General features: G+C 36.6%; 1 protein-coding gene across 3 annotated transcripts in view; it reads right to left on the bottom strand.

Moving 5' to 3' along the window:
• Window positions 1–91: 91 nt before the first annotated feature.
• Window positions 92–15,617, bottom strand: part of sdr42e2 (short chain dehydrogenase/reductase family 42E, member 2) — a 31,534-nt gene continuing 16,008 nt past the window's right edge. For 2 of the 3 annotated variants that reach the window (XM_077230724.1, XM_077230725.1), the window contains exons 8-12: window positions 14,987–15,124; window positions 14,824–14,889; window positions 11,431–11,494; window positions 11,212–11,285; window positions 92–2,818 (exon numbers count right to left, since the gene is read on the bottom strand). In XM_077230724.1, coding sequence (XP_077086839.1) covers window positions 2,600–2,818; window positions 11,212–11,285; window positions 11,431–11,494; window positions 14,824–14,889; window positions 14,987–15,124 — 561 coding nt within the window. In that variant the 3' untranslated portion in view covers window positions 92–2,599. Of the gene's footprint in view, window positions 2,819–11,027; window positions 11,085–11,211; window positions 11,286–11,430; window positions 11,495–14,823; window positions 14,890–14,986; window positions 15,125–15,617 lie in introns of all 3 variants that reach the window. The other variant, XM_077230726.1, reaches the window with a different exon arrangement.

The following is a 15,617-nucleotide window of genomic DNA, read 5'->3' as shown; positions in this document are numbered from 1 at the left end:
AAAGCCCATTAAGGGTTATGTTGTAACTTGTGGCGCCCACTTGTGGTGTATTTGGGAATATGAATGAGATGCTTTTCTGTTAACCTCGAGATATCATAAGATAATGCAATATTTTAATAGCAAGAAGATTCACAGCACAGTTTATTCTTTACAAAAACGCTGAACACTTGTCTAATGTCACAGTTGTAGTTTACATGACGTACAACATATGGAAAAACAACATGTTAAGTCCTAAAGACAACATCTGTGGGACTGTCAAGTGAAGTACAAAGCAAAATCAAAAGAGTACATAAGTCTACATTAAACCATTACAAGCACAGCTTCAGAATATAAAACATTTCATTGGCATTCATGAATGCCACGCATGGCATACATTTATTGCTTATAAATGCCTAAAATGCAAAAATGTTACATTCCCAGACACACCATAACAGTTCATCGAGTCATACTAGAAACGAAGATAAGTTATGAAATGACAGAAGAAACACGGGTCAGTATATGGGTGTCTGTCTAGCATTGTTCTGTCTGTCTTAATATATTTCTTTCAAACTTTACTTTCAAAAATGTGTTTATATACCTTCTTTGACCTTCTTTGCTGAGGTAGAGACAAAAGGCCTTTATCCTGGGTCATCTGAACAAAATATACTGTAACTATATGTTCTTAAGTCATTTGAATGTATACAAAGATATAGTATATGCTGAAATAAAAACATTACTTTTGTAATGCACACATTTAGGAAGTGCAACTATAAATACACTTCATTCTCTGGAAGACCGTGAGCAAATACTCGTATCCATTAGGTGTAAAATAAACTGGGTGATATAACTTTTCAACATCACAATCAAAAAAAAAAACGCTGCCTGTCAAGATCACACTGACAGTCTCACCTATTCCAAAATAATGAGAATATAGGCTGCAGACTTACTAATATTATATTTGAAAAAACAATAAATACATTAATCCTGGTCTAAATACTAACTAGCATCATTTTAAAACATTTACTTGCAATTTGTTTGTCCTAGTCACAGTCAAAGAGAGATATAGTTCCCAAGTTTATATCTCAAACCCTGAATCACCCTCAAATCTATAAATATAGATCATATCCAATTTACAACAACACAGTGATATTTGTTTCTCAGGTGGTGTAGGATTGTGGTTAAAGATCTGAGCTGCATTTCTCAAAAGCCTCGTAAGCCTCAGTTCCTCGTAGAGACCATTGCTGCCAATTGTTCTACAATCTACTTAGGCTTACGATGCTTTTGAGAAATGCGGCTCAGATCAGATCAGATCAGATCTTTAACCACAAAAAGTTGCAGGTTCAAATTGGGGCTGAGCAATTTAGCTAAAAATAAATAAATAAAAATCAATATTCTTAAGGCATTTGACAATAGATATCTCAACATAATATGAAGCAAGCAGCCATTGCTTTAAAATATTTATCACAGTAAGTTAACATTTAGTTTAAAATAATCAGTCCATGTTTTCCACCTTGTTTTTAAGTTATATTTGATAAGTTTAACTTGTATGCACCAATATAACAATTTGCAGTAATAAACAGAAGTAATTATGCATCTTTTTTTTAAAGTAATGCAGCAAATTGTTCGTTTTTGATTTGGTTCATTGAAGTGGACGGTACAAAGCCAGCATGAAACTACAGTTGCGCAAGTCTTTTCTTCCCCGTGACGTAAATCTGAGTGAAACGGCTTCTGCAACAAGAACACATGTATTTGTGACAAACTCTTCTTTCTTGTTAATAAAAAAAAGAACAAATGTAGGGCGGGGCTTGATTTTGTCCGTGAGGATTTGATTGGATGGTGGGAAGGTTGTGGTTTACTATTGGTGGATCTCATGTGAGAGAGAAGAGAAGAGAAGAGAAGAGATGGCGCTGCAAAAAGGAGGGGAAGTTACTTTGATTAAAGATTATGAGGAAACATGAATTTAAACAAAAAATGATGATGATGTGCATAATAAATACTGCAATATTCCATTAAAAAAACCCAAAGATTGTCAATTCTGATTTCTTAGTGACTAAACTGATTCACGAAAATTACTTCTCTTTTAATGCTCTCAATGTAAGTCACAATACAAAGAAACATTTAAACTAGTTTGATGATAGTTTTTGTGTGATATTCACAATGCTGCAACATTTTAACGGTAAAAGTATGTTAAACAGTGAAAACAGATACTAGTATTTCAATAGATCGGTAAATTAGCATTATGTCAGATAATGAAATACGTTTTTTATTTATTTAACTTATGTAAATCCTAAAATGTTAATACCGTATAACCATAAGGCAAATTTCTGGCAACCACAGCTGCCAGTTTTTTTAACCGTAAATTTAACTGAATTTTTTTACAGTGTAATTTAAAAAAATTATAATTACGAAATAGGTTTTTTTTTAACTGTAAATTTAACTTAAGAATGTAAATCCTAAAATGTTGCTACCGTATTACCGTATACAGTACATTTCTGGCTACCACAACTTCCAGTTTTTTAACCTAAATTTAACAGAATTTTTTTTACAGTGCAATTTTCAATTCTCTGTATCGCCCAGGCCTAGTTCAAACCCTACGAGGCGTTTCCCTAAGAAGTGAGCATTATTCCCAGCAGATCAGGAGTGAGAAGAGTCCGATCAGGAGCATCAGGAGCAGCGGGAACAGGAGCCGTGTGTTGGGGAACGAGGCGGCTGGACGTCCCGGGCGGCTCCGCAGGTACTGGTCCACCGAGTCCGTCAGGCTGAACTTCTCAGGAACGAAGCCCAGATCTCGCTGGGCCTTCTCGATTTTAAAGGTGTGACTGACAGCAATGCTTCTGACCTGAGGGATGCAGAGGTCAGGGGTGAGAGGTCAACATGCAGACAGATCAGACACATAGGTCACATGCTGTCACCTACTGGACAACTCAGAGACACACACTGTAATACTTCATTGTATTAATGTGCACTTGTGGTGTAGCTACTTAAAATCTTAAACATATAAAAAAAAACACTGTACTTGCAGATAATATGATGAAAAAAGGCCACTTAAAGAGTATTGTGAACTGTTTCATGACTCAACACACATAAGTAAACTTTTAAAAAGTGCTTTTGTAAAAATGTTAAATGTTATGTTTCAATAATCTTTTATCATGCTTTAAAGAAGTACACTTATATGTTGACTAAAGTAATAAATCACATATAATGTACATGATTTTAATTTAAACTGTAGTGTTATTTGATATTATATTTAAAATGTACTAAATTGCAACTTCATTATTACAAATGTGACCCAGATAACATTATATTTCGAGTTTCTATTTATTAAACCAATCTCCTTCATTGTATTAACTCAAATTTTTCATTTCAATGAACTCAACATTTTAAGGCAACCAGGTAACTTACTTTTTTATGTTAAACCAAAAATCATGTTTTACAGTAGAATTTCATACAAAATATATTTAAATACACCGTATATATATTTTTTTTAAGTACAATCAACTTGGATGTTTAAATCATTTATAGTGAAATTACATTAAACTGACTGGAATTATATTAAATGAGTTGAATCTTGTATAACTTGAAAACTTGAAAATTGCTGAACTTATTTTGATGAGTTAAAGTAATGTAAAAACATATGTTGTCATGACTAATCGATCATATAATTTTTGACAGTGTACATACATGACACACGTTTAAATAAAAAGAAAATGACATTAAAATATATTTTAGTTTATCAAAAATGCTTTTAACGTTAAACTTTAACCAAATTTCAAAGACAATATAAATAATCATGATAATAATTACATATAAAGATTTACCTAAGTCCTATAATTTAATCAAAAAACTTAATTTCAACTAATTACATTTAATATGAATTTAAACAAGAAAATAATTCATTTAATTGTAAATAATACACAATTCACACTTAAGTATATCCTTGCAAAATTGTAAATAGTATTTAGTAGCCTAATAAGTACTATTTTAAAAAGTTTGTTTGTGGCTGTTTTTGTTTGTGGCAATCGTTATTCGGTAAAAAGGTTTGTTATTTGAGTTGGTGGGACTGCTATTCTCGTTTAGGTAGATTAAGAAGTGTCCCAGTCAGATTGTCCTGAAGACAGTATTAAGACGCGGCGCTGAGAGATGGATTTGACTTCACAGATCAGATTCTGAGGGCTTCACATTTACTAATGGCTTTAATGACCTCCTTTTACCTGGCATTACTTTTACATTAAGTGTGTCTGTGCCCGCGCTCTCCTGGCACCATGAAATGCCCCCGCGGTCTCTCTCCCCTTACCAGCCTTCAGATTGGGTAACCACACGGAAAATCTGCCGTGGGCCGAGAGCCAGAGCCAGTTCCCCTGACCCAACACACACACACACACCTAGACCAGGAGCCGTCTGAAGAGTGTGTTGGCACGTTATAAAGCTCATACTCTCGAGCAGGTGTTATATGTGTACATAATGTGTGTGGATATGTGTGTCATAATTGTAATGTGTGTATATATGTGTATATGTGTATTTAGGTATACATGTACATATGTGTATAGTTATTATTTGTAATGTATATGTGTATATATATATATATATATATATACACACATATATACTCAACGTGATGAACTTCAACTCTATAATCCTTCAACTCTATTATCACAGCAGCTCCAGTCCTCCTGCACTCACCGTGATGAACTTCAACTCTATTATCCTTCAATTCTATTATCACAGCAGCTCCAGTCCTCCTGCACTCACCGTGATGAACTTCAACTCTATTATCCTTCAACTCTATTATCACAGCAGATCAAGTCCTCCTGCACTCAATGTAATGAACTTCAACTCTATTATCCTTCAACTCTATAATCACAGCAGCTCCAGTCTTCCTGCACTCAATGTAATGAACTTCAACTCTATAATACTTCAACTCTATTATCCTTCAACTCTATTATCACAGCAGCTCCAGTCTTCCTGTACTCAATGTAATGAACTTCAACTCTATAATCTTTCAACTCTATAATACTTCAACTCTATTATCCTTCAACTCTATTATCACAGCAGCTCCAGTCTTCCTGCACTCAATGTAATGAACTTCAACTCTATAATACTTCAACTCTATTATCCTTCAACTCTATTATCACAGCAGCTCCAGTCTTCCTGCACTCAATGTAATGAACTTCAACTCTATAATCTTTCAACTCTATAATAATTCAACTCTATTATCCTTCAACTCTATTATCACAGCCGCTCCAGTCCTCCTGCACTCAATGTAATGAACTTCAAATCTATTATCACAGCAGCTCCAGTCTTCCTGCACTCAATGTAATGAACTTCAACTCTATAATCTTTCAACTCTATAATCTTTCAACTCTATAATATTTCAACTCTATTATCCTTCAACTCTATTATCACAGCAGCTCCAGTCTTCCTGCACTCAATGTAATGAACTTCAACTCTATAATCTTTCAACTCTATAATACTTCAACTCTATTATCCTTCAACTCTATTATCACAGCAGCTCCAGTCTTCCTGCACTCAATGTAATGAACTTCAACTCTATAATCTTTCAACTCTATAATAATTCAACTCTATTATCCTTCAACTCTTTATAAAGCTCATACTCTCGAGCAGGTGTTATTGAGTAGATAATCTGTGTGGATATGTGTGTCATAATTGTAATGTGTATATATGTGTATTTAGGTATACATGTACATATGTGTATAGTTATTATTTGTAATGTATATGTATATATATATATATATATATACATATATATACACATATATACTCAACGTGATGAACTTCAACTCTATAATCCTTCAACTCTATTATCACAGCAGCTCCAGTCCACCTGCACTCAACGTGATGAACTTCAACTCTATTATCCTTCAACTCTATTATCCTTCAACTCTATTATCACAGCAGCTCCAGTCCTCCTGCACTCAATGTAATGAACTTCAACTCTATTATCCTCCAACTCTATTATCACAGCAGATCCAGTCCTCCTGCATTCAATGTAATGAACTTCAACTCTATAAAACTTCAACTCTATTATCCTTCAACTCTATTATCACAGCAGCTCCAGTCTTCCTGTACTCAATGTAATGAACTTCAACTCTATAATCTTTCAACTCTATAATACTTCAACTCTATTATCCTTCAACTCTATTATAACAGCGGCTCCAGTCTTCCTGCACTCAATGTAATGAACTTCAACTCTATAATACTTCAACTCTATTATCCTTCAACTCTATTATCACAGCAGCTCCAGTCTTCCTGCACTCAATGTAATGAACTTCAACTCTATAATCTTTCAACTCTATAATAATTCAACTCTATTATCCTTCAACTCTATTATCACAGCAGCTCCAGTCCTCCTGCACTCAATGTAATGAACTTCAACTCTATTATCCTTCAACTCTATTATCACAGCAGCTCCAGTCTTCCTGCACTCAATGTAATGAACTTCAACTCTATAATCTTTCAACTCTATAATAATTCAACTCTATTATCCTTCAACTCTATTATCACAGCAGCTCCAGTCCTCCTGCACTCAATGTAATGAACTTCAACTCTATTATCCTTCAACTCTATTATCACAGCAGCTCCAGTCTTCCTGCATTCAATGTAATGAACTTCAACTCTATAATCTTTCAACTCTATAATCTTTCAACTCTATAATACTTCAACTCTATTATCCTTCAACTCTATTATCACAGCAGCTCCAGTCTTCCTGCACTCAATGTAATGAACTTCAACTCTATAATCTTTCAACTCTATAATACTTCAACTCTATTATCCTTCAACTCTATTATCACAGCAGCTCCAGTCTTCCTGCACTCAATGTAATGAACTTCAACTCTATAATCTTTCAACTCTATAATACTTCAACTCTATTATCCTTCAACTCGTTATAAAGCTCATACTCTCGAGCAGGTGTTATTGAGTAGATAATCTGTGTGGATATGTGTGTCATAATTGTAATGTGTATATATGTGTATTTAGGTATACATGTACATATGTGTATAGTTATTATTTGTAATGTTTATGTATATATATATATATATATATACATATATATACACATATATACTCAACGTGATGAACTTCAACTCTATAATCCTTCAACTCTATTATCACAGCAGCTCCAGTCCACCTGCACTCAACGTGATGAACTTCAACTCTATTATCCTTCAACTCTATTATCACAGCAGCTCCAGTCCTCCTGCACTCAATGTAATGAACTTCAACTCTATTATCCTTCAACTCTATTATCACAGCAGATCCAGTCCTCCTGCACTCAATGTAATGAACTTCAACTCTATAATCTTTCAACTCTATAATACTTCAACTCTATTATCCTTCAACTCTATTATCACAGCAGATCCAGATCTCCTGCACTCAATGTAATGAACTCTAAAGATTAATCAACTTTCATACATGAAGTCTGCAAGTGCTGTTTAAATATCACAGTGTATTCTGAGATGGTAGTAATGTGTGATAAACCAGTTGGCCTGAAGTCTGAGGAACCCGTTGCTTTAGGTGTGGACTGGTGCTGAGACATGCATTAGTCATGAGAAACACAAGCCATGGCCTGACGGGTGATTCTGCTCAAGTGGAGGCAGGTTTGATGATTGCTTTGTGAATAAAACATGAGGCACCAGCTCCTTGCTGGAGCTTTGGGTTTGAGATGGACAGATGAAGAAATGACACACACACACACACACACACACACACACACACACACACACACACACACACACACACACACACACACACACACACACACACACACACACACACACACACACACACACACACACACACAGAGTAGGGAATGAGTATGTCAATCACAGGATGGCAACCTCAATCCCAGTTTCTGATCCAAATCTTACACTATATATTATATACATTGGTATCACAGCTGGACACTTATGAATGGATCTATTGAGACACATCTGGACACTTATGAACATGAATGGATCTATTATTTTATCGCTTGGAACTAAAGAAGCCCCTGTTTGGTTTGATATTTTGTTACATTCGTTGTTTGGCTTACGTAAAAATACTTTTTGTGGCCAGCATACTATATTTATATTAGCTGAATGTGTCATATATTACGGTTTATAAGGTTTTTTTGTAAGTGTACACTGTCCTCTGTCCACTAGATGGCACTAGTCTGTTTCATAGAATGATCTGAACACACAGTCCACCTCTAAATAATTAAAATGTGGGATTTTACATTGCACTTCATTAGGTACACCCTGCTAGCGGGTCGGACCCTCGTTTGTCTTCAGAAGTGCGTTAATTCCTCATGGCAGATTCAACCGGTGCTGGACTCATTCCTCAGAGACTTTGCTCCATGTTGTCATGAAATCATCCCACAGTTGCTGCAGATTCATCTCTGCTCATCCATGATGTGAATCTCCTGTTCCTGCACATCCCAGAGCTGCTCTACTGGACTGACATCTGGAGACTGCGGAGGCCATTTGAGTGACTCACTGTCATGATCAAGAAACCGGTTTGAGATGACTAAAGATTTGTGTCGTGTGTGTGTGTTATCCTGCTGGAAGGGCCATCAGAAGATGAAACACTGGTCATAAAGGGATGGAGATGGACAACAACAATACTCAGTTAGACTGTGGTGTTTAAACAATGATCAGTTGATATTGCGAGACCCAAAGTGTGCAAAGAAAATATCCAATACACCATTACACCTCCAGCATCCTCTACTGCTGATACAAGCCATTATTGATCCATGCTTTTATGTTGTTTACACCAAATTATGGCCCGACCATCTGATTGTTGCAGCGGAAATAGAAACTCATCAGACCAGGCAACGTTTTTCCAGTCTTCTACTGTGAGTCCAGTCCATCTGGCACTAACAACTGAACCATGCCACGCTCAAAGTCACTTAAAGCACCTTTTTCCCCATTCTGATGCTCAGTTTGAACATTAGCAGATTGTCTTGACCATGTCAACATACCTAAATACATCGAGGGTACGTTTACAAGACAACAATTTACTTAAAACGGAGAATTATTTCCTTTTTTCTGCGTTTTCCGCATACAATTTTCCGCGTACATTGTCAAAACGATCCCCTTTCACACGGATGAACCTCCGTTCACAACGACTAAAAACGCTGTATTCTGCTGCCAAGCCAGTAGATGGCGACGAAACACTATAGACTGAACATGTGATACGCATGTGCATGACGTCATCGTCTTCAGAGATTCACGTTTTTGTTGTTTACACGGAGACCATTTTCAAAAACTTGCACTTTTGGCTCGTTTCCACTGAGCGGTACGGTACGGTACAGTTCGGTACGGTACGCAATTATTTGCGTTTCCACTGTCAAAAGTTGTGAATGGTACCAAAGCCGAACCGTACCGTACCACTTTTTGGGTACCCTTCCCTTGGGGTACCTAGCACAGTGGTACGGTACTAAAGGGAGGAGCTAGACTCACTGCAGAACGCTGATTGGCTGACAGAGTATCGTCACTTGCGCGAGCTACAAGGGGAATGGCAACATAAGAAGCGCCATTTTTTAATATACAGTTGGAATATAATACTACGGTTATTCTTTCACGAAATGTAGTTTTAAGAGTTTTTGAGGCGAGAATGTAGTTGTTTAAAGCTCAAATCTGCGGTTTATTTATAAGGATTTATGATAATTTGATCCATTCCAGGCGATCACCGGGCGCTCGGCGCTCATGTTCCCCGCCTGGAACAGCCTTTCCTCGGCTAGTCGTTCTGACGTTTGCCGCTGACTCTGTAGTGGTAATTCGTCTTGTGTATATCTAACGGGTGATCTTTGGTCTCGTGAATCGATAATTCGTTCCCTGGCCAATCGTTTTGGCTGAAGGCTAAGTGAAGTTTCATATATTTAGGCTATAACTTTTCCGTTGTAAAGTTTAACGTTAGACTAGCGCTGAATTTGTATATTTGACTGAATTGTTTGCTTTATTTCTTATTGTATAGCTTCTTGTAACGTTACCTTTTACTTATACTTTTATAATGGCTATTACTGAAATTTAACAAAAAGAGATACGGTTGAGTTTTGTCATTTTTTATTACAAGATTATCACTGTAATGTTGTTTATTGCAACATTTGTACAAATGCACATATTGCCTGGAATATGTTTAATATTTTTTTTAATTTAAACGAAATGCAGGGTTGTGTTTTATATTTCGTTTTGTTATAAATAGATTAACGTTAAACATGTATATAATCAGGTCTATACATTGCCTGAACCACATTTGTGTGCCTATAATGTTTAAAATGTATTTAAATGAAAACGAAAAGAGGCAGAGTGGTGTTTTATAACATATTTCGTTTCATTGTTGCCTAAAATGTACATGCAGATCGAGCTGAGTGACGCTTTCACGAATGCGCTGTTCCATTTGGAGAATTACCGGACTCGCGTCCTCGGGAGTCCTTCTGCTGAGAACTTTACATACTTGGTATTGAGAAATGCCTAATGTCGGCGCTTGTCTTCTTGTGACAAACATGCCGAGAAGCAAGGACAAGATCTGCTGTATGCCATCCATTGGTGTTTACTTTGTCGCTTTCTTCTTCGCGCGAAAATGACGTTGATAGCTTCTTACCGGCAAACACCACGCCTATCAAGTAGGGTACTTTTGGCGGTGGAAACACTAGCTGGATCATGGTTTACTGCCCCGACCCGACCCGAACCGTACTGTACCGTACCGTACTGCTAAGTGGAAACGAGTCATTTGAAACACGTTTTACAAAAGTTCACTTTTTCAGGCACCCAAAGCGATGTTGTCGTGTAAATGAATGGCCAAAACGCATAAAAAGTATCACGTTTTTAGTTGAAAATGATGTCATGTAAACAGCCCCTGAGTTGCTGCATGTGATTGGCTGATTAGATATTTGCATTAACGAGCAGTTGAACATGTGTACCTAATAAAGTGGCCGGTGAGTGTACATCTGCCAGCCAGTAAACCAAAGCTATATAGTCTACATTATAAAACTCTATCTTGATATAATTTTTTTGATATTCAGAATGCATATTATTATTGGTTTATCTTACTATGGTTACAGCTCCTCTCTGAGTGTGTTTCTCTGTTTGTTAATGTAGTTTAATTACCTATAACAGCGAGAATAGGAGAATATAAAAGGATAATGCAATGTCACACTGCTCTCAAGATGGCATCAAAACAACTTTAGTAGGAAAAAGTGATCAGAGCAAACTGCATAATGTAATGAACATGTACTTCGTTTCTGGTCAGAAGCAATGGGATTTCCAGGATAGGTCTCAGAGCCACATGCAGTCGCTCCATCAGAATTGCTGGAGAAGACAAGAAAGTTAATTTACTGTAACAACTTAATTTCTCAATTCAATCTCTAGGCACAAAAATGTTATTAAACATGTTTATAGTTGCATTTTAACAACAGTTTATTACAATATAATAATAATAATTGTAATGTCACACCTGCTGAGTAGACCAGAGACACAGGAAGGTGAATCAGCGGCCGACCGTAACCCAGTCTTTCGAACTGGAAATAGATAAAGGTATAGTTGCTTAAAAAAGCAAATAATTGTAATACACTAAGAAATCTTTCAAATATATACAGGTTAATTAAATATTCAGTCAAACCAAAAATTATTCAGACACCAGATGTCATTTTTTACTAGTGGGTGCAGGACACTATAGTTCATTTGTTTGAGTGAGGATAGCAACATAAAAATATATATATATATATATGTATATAAGTAAACAGATTATACCCAAAAATTCTTCAAAATTCTACTACCAGTAAAAAATATAAAAATTTGGGACCAAACTGTTACATGTATGCTCTGTCTTGTGTGTTTTTGGTTCAGTCCCTGTGACCAAGTTTTCTCCAGTCTGTCTAATTATCAATGTTGTTATCTCCCTGTGTCGATCAGTCCTTCTTCTGATCTCGTCTGTGCGTAACTTATGTTAGTGTGTGGATTTGCCTGTCTCCTGTGGAATTATTAAAAGACTATATTTTGAAATTCTCCCTCGTTGTGCGACTTAAAGGAACACTCCACTTTTTTTTGGAAATAGGCTCATTTTCCAACTCCCCTTGAGTTAAACAGTTGAGTTTTACCGTTTCCGAATCCATTCAGCCGATCTCCGAGTCTGGCGGTAGCACTTTTAGCATAGCTTATCATTTCTAGCAGATCATTGCATCTGATTAGACCGTTAGCATCTCTCTCAAAAAGATGACCAAAGAGTTTCAATATTTCTCCTTTTTAAACCTTGACTTTTCTGTAGTTACATTGTGTACCGACTGAAAATGAAAAGTAGCGATTTTCTAGGCCGATTTGGCTAGGAACTATACTCTCATTCAGAAGAGTCAAGGTTTAAATAGGAAAAATATTGAAACTCTTTGGTAATTTTTTTGAAAGAGATGCTAACGGTCTAATCAGATTCAATGATCTATGCTAAGCTATGCTAAAAGTGCTACCGCCAGACCCGCTGCGACTTGACTATCACACACTATACGTGTGAAATATGTGCGATAAATGAGATTAACATCCTCATTGAAAATGGTCTAAAAACATTTAGGTCCATTATAATGAATTATAGTCCTATAATTAAAATGATTAACAGTCTATGTCTGAACACTGTAATAATCAGTCATCAATGGAAATTAGATCAGCTTTATTTTAAAAAAGGCTTGTTTAACATGAGCATTTAACAAATGAATAAAAGAGGCACGGTAGCTACATCGCAGGTGCCTTAAAGGGATAGTTCACCCAAAAATGAAAATTCTGTCAGTATTTACTCACCCTCATGTTGTTTCAACCCCGTAAGACCTTCGTTCATCTTCGGAAAACGAATTAAGATATTTTTGTTTAAATCTGAGAGCTGGATCACTCCTCCATAGGCTTCTAAGGGATTGAAACTTGTCGGCCCCGAAAAGTTATTAAAGACATTGTTAAAATATTCCAAGTGACTACAGTGGCTCAATCTTAAGTTTATCAAGCGGCGAGAATACTTTTTGTGCGCAAAAACAAACAAAAATAACGACTTTATTTCAACTATTCATTTCCTTCTCTGTTGGCCTCGAGTCAGTTAACTTACTGTAATTGCGTAGAGCTACGTCACACGTAGGCTCACTATTGGCCGACACTGGTCATGTGGGTGAGGCGTGTGACGTACAACAACAGAAGCTTACGCTATTACACTAGTGAACTGACTCGAGGCCAACAGATAAGGAAATCAATAGTTGAAATAAAGTCGTTATTTTTGTTTTTTTGCGCACAAAAAGTATTCTCGTCGTTTGATAAACTTAAGATTGAGCCACTGTAGTCACCTGGACTATTTTAACGATGTCTTTACTAACTTTTCGGGGAACAAGTTTCAATCCCTGAAGAAGCCTATGGAGGAGTGATCCAGCTCTCAGATTTCATCGAAAATATCTTAATTCGTGTTCGAAGATGAACGAAGGTCTTTCGGGGTTGAACAACATGAGGGTGAGTAAATACTGACAGAATTTTCATTTTTGGGTGAATTAACCTTTTAAGCCGTGAGTAATATATGGTTTATCCATTCTGCAACACGAACTGGAGGTAAGCAACAGTAATTTTTATTTTTTATCAGTAATTAGTTTGATATCTACAGAACTTAAAGATTTTGTTATCTCTCTTGCTGCATTAAAGATGAAATGGTTACACTTCTGTTTTCGCGCAGGCACAGTGAGGGAAAAAGCACTGAGTTTAGGGCAATCGGTTCGTAGCTCTGCTTCAACTGTGCGATAAAGTCACGAGGAGTTTAACGAGGAGAATAAGCTCTTGTTTCCCCTGGTACACTTCACCAACACTGCACGACAAAGCTGAAAATCGGCCCGACCCGAAAAAGAGTCGCACGAGTCAGAATTTGGCTCAAAATCATCGGACGAAAACCCAGAAGAACCCATTTAGCCCTTCGAGGTGTGCGTCCAGAGGGCCTGAAGGGTACAGCTAAAATATATTTACTACAAATTTTACTCGCTGCAACCATGAAGTGTGTTACATGCAGATGGTTAAAACCTGACCCTCCATCATACAACGCTTGGATTCAAAAAGTATGGGAGTTGTACGAGATGACACAAATCACATTTGCATTACGACTTCAGAAAACTGTTTTCTTAAAGAGATGGGCTCCTGTAATGCCTTTAATACTCCAGTGATCATGAGTTATATCATATCTACCCTGTGTTCATCTCTGCCTCTCTCCATTATTTTCAATTATTTATTTATTTTATTTTTTTCTTCCTCCCCCTGTACTAGGTGTATTTGTTTTCGTTCTCTGTCTAATGTGTACAATATAATTAAGTTTGAACAATTGTCAATATTGTGGGAAAATGATGGACTAACATGTTAAAACCCAATGCCATACTGTATTGCATGTAATGCTGTGGCTCTAAATAAAAATATAAGTTAAAAAAATATATTTTTGGACAAAAATCGCACAGTGTACGCCCGCCTTTACTACACAGTGTTATGTGACACAAACATTATTCAGACACTTTGACCTGACCATGTTTTGCTGAAGTGTTTTTTCTTTAATTGCTAATGCGACCTTTTTACACCACAGACTGAACAGAATTAAGCATTGCTTGGTAATTGTTTGAGCTAAACTGGTATTCTCGAATTGTGTAGTTAAATTTAACAGCTGACAGATATTCAACATAATTCATCTGTGAGACAGTCTAACAGAAGGATGGACAAAACCACTGAAATATCAACTGATTTGATAACATGACATTTATTAAACTATTTTCTAAACTATAGTGAATAAACTGTGATAATGTGAGAATGTGTCTGAATACATTTTGGTTTGACTGTACTTGCATTGATTGCTACTTCATACCAGAGGTGTCAACCATTCAAAGACATTGACAGACTCCCCATCATTGATAAAGTAGGCCTGTCCACTCTAAAAAAAAATAACACAAATAAACCAATAAATTATGCATAATCTGGGTTCAATAATGCTGACTGCAATAGAAATATTTCTATCATGCCACACATACCGCCACGAAGGCCTTCTCCGCAGTGAGTGCTTCTGCTGCTAAGACGTGAGCCGTCACCAAATTATCCACATGCACCCAGTTCATCTTGGCATTGGGGTCTCCAAAACAGAAGCTGAACAACCTCCTCTCCACATTCACCTGAGAAGAGAATCATTAAACCATGTTTCTGCATTCAACACATCTTCACAGAGCGAACAACACCCTCTAAAGGCCCGATATCCGAAGCAAAAACACGATTGGGGTTCGAGACCGACTCGGATTGGAGGGTCAGTCCAACAGCGTTTTTGAAATAGCTTACCCCACCTCTAAAACTGAGGGTGAGTAGAAGACAAGATTAATTGTGTAGAGATTACACGAGGAAGCAGAGCCACGCATGTGTCTGTATGTAGATACAGCAGAAGCACATGCTGTAACACGAGCTTCTCACAGACAACATTAATATTGTACAACAGTGGCGGCTGCTGGTCTTTCAAAGAGGGGAAGCTGTATTAATGAATGAATGAACATATGTATAATTGTGTGAAATGGTGTATAATTGTGTGAAATTTATGATGAAAATTGGTAAGCAATTTCGCCAAGCAAATATTAAGAAATAGGTTGCAGCAGTTTGTCTTTCGACTACACTACTGGC

The sequence above is a fragment of the Siphateles boraxobius genome, unplaced genomic scaffold (assembly GCF_051911475.1).
Source record: "Siphateles boraxobius isolate OS27281-9 unplaced genomic scaffold, OSU_SipBor_1 15, whole genome shotgun sequence".
Taxonomy (NCBI): Eukaryota; Metazoa; Chordata; class Actinopteri; order Cypriniformes; family Leuciscidae; genus Siphateles; species Siphateles boraxobius.
Note: the sequence above shows the minus strand (reverse complement) of the source record. Positions and strands in the feature narration are given on the sequence as shown.